The 7916-nt window shown below is 48.4% G+C and overlaps 1 protein-coding gene across 1 annotated transcript; it reads left to right on the top strand.

Moving 5' to 3' along the window:
- Window positions 1-253: 253 nt before the first annotated feature.
- LOC144145691 (glutathione S-transferase Mu 2-like) lies at window positions 254-5884 on the top strand. The gene is made up of 3 exons (XM_077677361.1): window positions 254-407; window positions 1897-2175; window positions 5409-5884. Exons 2-3 carry the CDS (start codon window positions 1910-1912, stop codon window positions 5800-5802), a joined length of 660 nt encoding a protein of 219 aa, XP_077533487.1. The 5' UTR covers window positions 254-407; window positions 1897-1909; the 3' UTR covers window positions 5803-5884.
- Window positions 5885-7916: the final 2032 nt, after the last annotated feature.

The following is a 7916-nucleotide window of genomic DNA, read 5'->3' as shown; positions in this document are numbered from 1 at the left end:
TAAACGGAAGACATCATCTCTGTCCAGCTGGAAAGTTGTTTTAACCTTTCTTTACCAATGCAGCAGGTGGGAGAAAGGACTGACATGTGCAGTGAATGCGGAGTGCGTTCCCGACGGAGAGAAAGTTGTGGAACGAAGACAAGGGGGTTGGGAAAGGGAAATGGGGGCGTGTTGGCTTTTATCGTGATATTTAGAGAGCTCTTGACGACCGCCGCCAGATTATATTTGTAGCCATAATAGGCTATCAGAACCCCTCGCCCCCGATGCGGATGGAGTTATAAAGAACAAGGGTGACAGTCGTTTCCAATCTCACTCGGACGGTTGGACTTAGTCGGAAGCCGCGGCCTCACCGGCGTTTCAGCCAGATAATTTGCCGTTAAAGCGTGAATAACAACATCGCCGCTGAAGTGAGTACTTTGCTGAATTTCACTGATCTTAGTATATATTTTTAACATTAACTTTTAAAGGAAATTAAATTGTGCTGAACTTATGGAAGTCGAATTCAGCCACATAAAAATGTAAAAGAGAAGCTGAATATCGGTGAGGATTAAGAAAACTTGAGATTACCTGATATTCTCGATTTGATTTTACACGAAATGATCATTTCTACTTCATTGCTGCGGGGCGTACGTAACTAAACGTAAAAATATGCAAAACCGCTCCCTTCCAAATACAGCCTGTCCTTGACGCGTCAGCTGGATAGCACGCGTACAGGCAATTTTAAAGACGTATTTCTTGGGCTACTTAAACGCAGAAATTTTGGTCTGCCTGTCTGCCTGTCTGCCTGTGACTCCATTCAGCCACCCGGCCAAAGTGAAACAGTAGCTGTGCAATAGTTTTTTATACCCAAAGCCAAATCTAAACGTCTAAGGCCGGTGGCAGTGTTTATACTTGCCAAAACTGTTGAACAAGAACAAGACATTACGCAAATATAAGGCAGGAAATCAATACATAAGTGATATTTGCAGTGTTCCTTTATTAAATATTCATGGATGCTTCCTCCAAACAGGCCCACAAAGTGTACGAGCCGTGGAATGCAAAGCTAGCCTGATTACCGAGATTGTTCTGACGTAACACACGTGACCCCGCCGGCGATAATTCAAACAGCACAGCTCAGCACTCGGAGCACTTGGGCACTATCGAGATAGATGAAGGTGCGAGCTACTCAATGCCTTACAAATTCATGAAAGCATATATACCGCGAGAGCGTATCTTCCGTAGCACGACTCGCCTCTGAGAGATAGCGTATCTCGACAGCAATAGGGACAGAATGAATACATTTTTGCGATAATTACAATACGACAATCTGCCATGCGTACGTCCTTTTCCACATTGTTTTTTTTTCTGTGCTGTTCTTTGCGCGCTTTCATCGGATGATTTATCTCCTGCAGATACTCCGCGTACATTGCTGTGCACGAGTCCGCGTACACTGCTGTGCACGAGTTTCACTCCTGAGCCTGTTTCTTTCTCCCACCGGGCTACAGAAACGGGCCCCAGCGGACGGCTCCATTCGTTCCCCCAAAAACCGGTTATAGGCTGCAGACACATGTCTGCCGCCTATAACCGGTCTCCCGCCTGTAACCTATAACCTATATTCCGACGCGGTGCGGCGAAATATAGGCGCAGGAGCGGCCGGTTCGGGGGTCTTCCGGCATCCAACCCAATCCTCGGGGCGGGAGACGCGTACGCAGACGCGTATTTTTCCGCTAATGTGTTTCGCCATATACGAAAGAAAGGCCGGATGTAGTCAAGTAGCGGCTTTTTACAGAATCGCTTCCGTCGAGGCCCGTTTTCGCAGCACGGACGGAGAAGAACACAGGCTAAGCTGACTACTTCGCCCCAGTAACTCTCTTGCACGCATCCCGAGCTCGCTCTCCTCACCTCTTCCGTCACCAGCCGGAGGAGAGCCATGGCGCCAGTGGTGGGCTACACCAACGTGCGGGGGCTGGCCCAGTGCATCCGCAACCTGCTCGTGTACAAGGGCGTGCAGTTCGAGGACAAGCAGTACAAGCTGGGGCCCGCGCCCGCCTACGAGAAGACCGAGTGGCTGAAGGAGAAGCACTGCCTGGGCCTCAAGTTCCCCAACCTGCCCTACTACTCGGACGGGGAGGTCAACATGACGCAGAGCGTCGCCATCATGCGCTATCTGGGGAGGAAGCACGACCTGGCGCCCAAGTGAGTATTCACGCCCTGCTGTGTCGAGGCTATACCCGCTGCCTTTGCTCCGGCCAATGACGCGCCTCCTAGCAATACATATACATTCACGACTGGCTTCAAGTTCAGGTTTTGCTTTCTGTTCAACTCTTAAAGAGATCACGGTTAAAACGTGCAACTTTCATTTGTTAGTGCCCCCCCCCATCCCGCTCCCAAGATCAGCCGAAATTTCTACAAACAAATATTGTGCCAATGCTAGCTTCACCCCAGAGACATTCCGTATATGATACACCCCATCCCTGCCGCCTCGATGTCCCTTCTGCGCCTCCCTCACACCCGCCAATCTCCAGCACCTAATTTGGCATTGTCCGAAATTTACGCGTTACAGGACCTTCAACCCTCCTCTAAATTCCTCCTCCTCATACACTGACCCTCGTGCACTGGAACCCTCCACGCTGACTTTAACTGCGCGCTACTCTCTAGAAAGCGGTCTAAAGCAAGCAGTTTAGAGCCGTGAGCCTGCTCTTCTCACCCCACGCGGCCGACCTCTCCCGCCTTCTCAAAGAGCCCACCAGGTTCGGTTTGAACTGCACGTTTTCAAGATGTCCCAAGCCACAAACACCCCACCTTCTACTCCCACTTCCCCTACTTGCCCAAGTGTCTTCCTGCTGCAAAAAAGTCTATCTCTCTCTCTCTCTCTCTCTCTCTCTCTCTCTCTCTCTCTCTCTCTCTCTCTCTCTCTCTCTCTCTCTCTCTCTCTCTCTCTCATTTGTTTGTGTGAGTGGACACTATATACCACGATAGAATTTTGTTCGGCGGGAAACGACGCTTCGATTACAGGGCATTCGCATTTGGAAAGACCGATTTTAAATTACCCGCTCTCTTCCTAACCACTATTACTTGACGCTGTTAGCCACTATAAAGTAACAACGCCTATGGCAATATCGGCCGTACGTTGTAAGCGTTGCAAGTGCCATGCATTTCTGGGTTGCACCTATCTTAGCATGTTCTAGTGACAGACAGGAAAGGGATGTGTGCGAAGGGCATGCATTATACCCTCGTCTCGTCTGTGCCCTTCTGAGCGCTCGTCTGTTCCCTTCTATCTCAGTCTTCGTTTTTTGCGCCGTTTTGTATGTTCAGAACGAACCAACTGGCTCCACTCGAGACGCTTATACCCTCGTCTGTTGTACTGGCCGACATTTAACAAACTACCTTCTAATGTCCTAACAAGAATTCATGACGTCCCTAAGGCGGAAAATGTTTTCGTATATGAGCCTCTGCTTATTATTTTACGTTCGAATAAAGATCAGTTAGAGGTTGGCTCTGTTGTTGTTGTTGTATACCGAAAAACGTATTTTTTTCGTCCTTCTCTCCGCCATGTATGTATATAGTGCAGTACAATTTCGTTGTACCTTTTTTCCTCCCGTCTCGCTCTGGTTTACGCGGTAGAATTTTTTTTATTATTTGTTGATTTTTTTTAATTACTGGAGGCACGCAAAAAACTTTTTTTTTTTTTTGCAAAGTCGACATTACAGTGAAAGTTAACTTCCAGGCAAAGCCACCAATAAACAGCTCCGCTCGCCCGCTGTCTAAATAGCCCGACCCCCATGGAGTTCTACTAATAAAGGCACAACCTCAACGTCACCACAAGGACGCTCTGAGGTGATTTGCTCGAAAAGTGTTCGTTTTGGGCCACCAGGTTCCCGCAAAACTGAAGCGTCAGACGCGACGTCGCGACAGCAACTGACGTCATCAGCGACATCGCCAGCGGGGCAGTGTCGATTCCGGATATGTTGACATAAATTCCTATTTTTGACGTCCTCACTTGTGAACTACTAGATTCTGATAATATTCAGTGCAGTAAAACAGTAAGGGGCACGCACAGAATGTTTCCTAAGACTGACGGGAAAAGGTCGAGAAAGCTTATAAATGCCGCGAATTCAGCTCTGGCAGAGGGACACACATAGCTCCGCTGGTCAATCAGGCCTTGGCACAAATGTGTCCAGAATTGTTTTTGTCTGAAATTGTCAAGCACCGTGCACTTATTCGGACAAAAAAAAAATAGCCGGTCTTGCGTTCCCCCCCCCCCCCCCCCTACCGACTTCAAGCCGTTTCACATAAAGCCTCCCTGAATACGACACCCCCGCCACTCCCCTTACCTCGTATACCTTACACTTCCACTATCTACCGCAGGGAGCTGTATAGAGGAACTCCAGTATACCTCTGCCTACACCATTGCCTCTCACTAGTCTCCTAGCCTACTCCGGAGCAATCCGGGAATGCGCAATGACCAGGTGCAGAATTCTGACTTGCGTCCGTTTCAGAAAGACATGTCCATTTCGCGTCTACTTCAACGGTCCCATAGGTGCACCATCGAGGCCTCTGACCAATGACGTGCACAAAACTGACTCCTCGCCTTCTTGTGCTGCGTCGCACCTAGATCATCTACTCTCATCCAGCCAGGGATCGATCGAAATGGACACCTTGAAAAGGGCACGAAATGGACGAAACTGAAAAGTCAGCCAAAGTTCGGACCTGCGGGACCAGCGGAGCTGGATCCTGTGGGCAACCCGAGCAGCGAAAGCACGCGGCTGCCTGGACTAAGGATTCCACCAAACTGCCCCTAATCTAGAACTAAATAAATGCTTAATAAATGGACAGGAACACGCATTTCTTTGTCTAAATGGACCTTGCGTGTGCAGCGCAGGCTATCTCCGATCTCTTTCATCTAATTGGGTCTAGTTCAGCTTTCTCAACTGGCAGAGAACAACTCCTCAAGTTTCAAGCAACCCTGCAGTCTCTAAGGGCGCACTCAGAGCTAATTAGAAGCGGTCCATGAACTTTTGAAAGGGTAGCCGACTTTGCTGCCCGAAATGCTCTATACAATGTTGATTAGTGGCGGATTCACTCACCCTTTCCATTCACTTTTCTTAAGGGTTTGTGAATGGGACTGTGTGAACCTCCTGGACAATGCTTCACATAACAGACGACTAGTGCTATGTGAACACTCGAACTGTGCTTGCAACTAACACGAACAGAAACTCTAAACAACTACGATTTCCTCTAACCTTTGTAATATGCGTCTTCCCATCACCGTTTCGCCCTAACTCAAACCAGGGCCTCAGACCTCTTACCCTAATAAAAATCATTAATTCATTCATTCATTCATTCATTCATTCATTCATTCATGTTCTTCCTCTTCCTTCAGATCATTGTGTGCAACAGGCATTCCCTCATTGCGTTTCCCTCTGCAGGGGGGCTGAAGAGACGGCGCTGCTGGACCTGCTGGAGCAGCAGGCCAACGACCTGATGTGGGGCCTCATCGTGGCCGCCATGTCCCCGAGCGGTTCGGACGGCCGGCGCATGCACGAGGCCAACCTGACGCAGGCCCTGAAGTGCTGGGACGAGCACCTCACGACGCACAAGTGGGCCGCCGGGGACCGGCTCACGTACGTGGACTTCATCCTCTACGAAGGGCTCGACTGGAACCGCGAGTACAAGCAGGAGGCCTTCTGCAACTTCCCGGCCGTCCAGCGATACCTGCGGGACTTTGAGGCGCTGCCCAAGATCAAGGAGTACTTCGCCTCGCCCAAGTACATCAAGTGGCCCATACTCAGCCCGATATTCCACTGGGGCTTCAAGAAGTGATCGCGTCGTCACGCACTGCGCCCACATATGTGCACTCATTTACATTCCTGGATAAAGAGAAAATAAAGACACAACTTTTAAAGGAGACTCTGCTGAAGGTTCGTTGCAGGCGCGTAAGCACGGATACACAAATTTTCCGACGCAATGGCACCAGGAATACTAAAATTGACCGCGTATCTGCTTGCTTTGGTGCAAATGTCCGCGAAGAACAAATCTTCTGCCCCACCCCCGTCCCCTCACACGCTCTCTTCAAGCCACTCTCACACTGCTCTTTCCCCCTCTTTTCCCGTGTTAAAAGCAAACCTTAATTGATGTCGAGTGTTTTAGCGTTTCGCGGTACGCGGTACGCGGAAACTGGTAGACGACGGTGAGTACCCGGGAAGGCACTGCTTCGCTATTTCCTGTAGACTGCATGCTGGTTGTTTTATAGTAAGCCAATCATCGGGCCCTCAGCTGTCCAGACGCCAGCTTTGTATAGGTAGATTGCTAGATCCCCCAAGGCTCAAGACGTTTCAATCAAATAACCCTGATTTGGATATTAGAGGCGCATCGGCAACTGATGTTTGCGAAAAATTACGCATCAAACAGTTGAATGACCAGCCAAAAACCAGTGGCCTACTGATCTTACTTTCTAAAGAAAGATGACCAGCGAAGCTGTGCTCAGTGCAAGGACTGCACGAAAAAAAACACGTTTGCTTGTAATTTGCGATTGAGCATAAATCCTAGCTGAATGAAACTTGGAAGGACAACAGTTTATTATACAGGATAAACATGGGGCTGCCCGTTTCCCTCCCACGTCGTAGGCATCCTACTGTCTTGTAACCCGCCAACCTAAACCTCTCGACCTCGCAGGACAGCAGCCAGGTGGCATCGGGGGCCGTGAGACATCCACGTTGAAATCTTCCCCCAGCACTTTCAACGCAGGACATCCTTCTTCAAATTAAAGAAGACTTATTGGATAATCTCAGCAGCCAACACAAGAGCGCCATGCTCGCACTTGACGTCAAAAGTGCGTTTGACAATGTTACCCATCAAGCTATACTCGAAGGCCTGCAATCCACCCAATGCGGTGGGAAAGTCTACCGTTATGTGCGCGAATTTCTCACCGACCGCACGGCCACTGTTGGCGTGGGACAGCTCCGCACGGGGCAACTCTGAAAACCCCACCAAAAGGCGCCCGGTCGGTTCTTTTTTTCTGCAAATGTTTACACGTTGTTCGCTTGTGACATGCCTAGCATTATGATATACATTCTATAGAAACTGCGAATACCTTCCATATATGTGTAGCTTAAGATGTGGTTTATGCCGTGAAGATTTCGGAGATTCTACCAGAACTTCCGGCGTACTATTTGCCATTTAATTAAAGAATGTAAAAAACTAAAACTGTAACACACACGAGAAGGATTGAAGCAACACAAACGGGGTCAATAAAATCTCCCCCCATTCTTGACTTCACAGCACAAACAAGAAACAAGGATGGTAGGGAGAGCAGACACACAGGCGCTGACTTACAACTGAAGTGTATTGCTGTAACGCCTAGTATATAAATAAAGCAGAAATGAAGGCAACAAATAAATCGATACATAACACATGAAAACAGAATAACAAATCCGCCACGACATCACTACCGCCATTCGCTTACACACTGTAGATAGGTGATTTCTTTTGCTGATAGCGCGGCAGAAGGGACGCTTACACACTTATCGTCTTTCTTTGCTTTTTCACGATCCTCAATAATTTCTCTTGTCAGTTAACATGTACAATATTGCGGTACTATTGAAGATAGGCTCGCACCCAAAACAGTCTTACAGCACGGTCTGTCGCCCTATCAGCAAAAGAAATAACATATCTAGACAGTGTGTAAGCACATGGCGGTAGTGATGTCGTCGAGGATTTGTTATTTAAGACGATAGTAATTCTTGGACTACTTGAACACAAAAATTTAGTCTCTCTGTTCGTCTGTCTGTCTGTCTGTCTGTCTGTAGCTCGATTCACCCAGCCGGCCAAAGTGTAACATCACCTGTGCAATAGTCTTATATACCCACAGCCAAATCTAAACATCTAAGTCCGGTGGCAATGTTCATACTTGTGAACATTGTTGAACAAGAACAAAA

This window comes from Haemaphysalis longicornis, unplaced genomic scaffold, assembly GCF_048455015.1.
Source record: "Haemaphysalis longicornis isolate Haplotype H1 unplaced genomic scaffold, Haemaphysalis longicornis Haplotype H1 scaffold_7, whole genome shotgun sequence".
NCBI classification, from domain to species: Eukaryota; Metazoa; Arthropoda; class Arachnida; order Ixodida; family Ixodidae; genus Haemaphysalis; species Haemaphysalis longicornis.
Note: the sequence above shows the minus strand (reverse complement) of the source record. Positions and strands in the feature narration are given on the sequence as shown.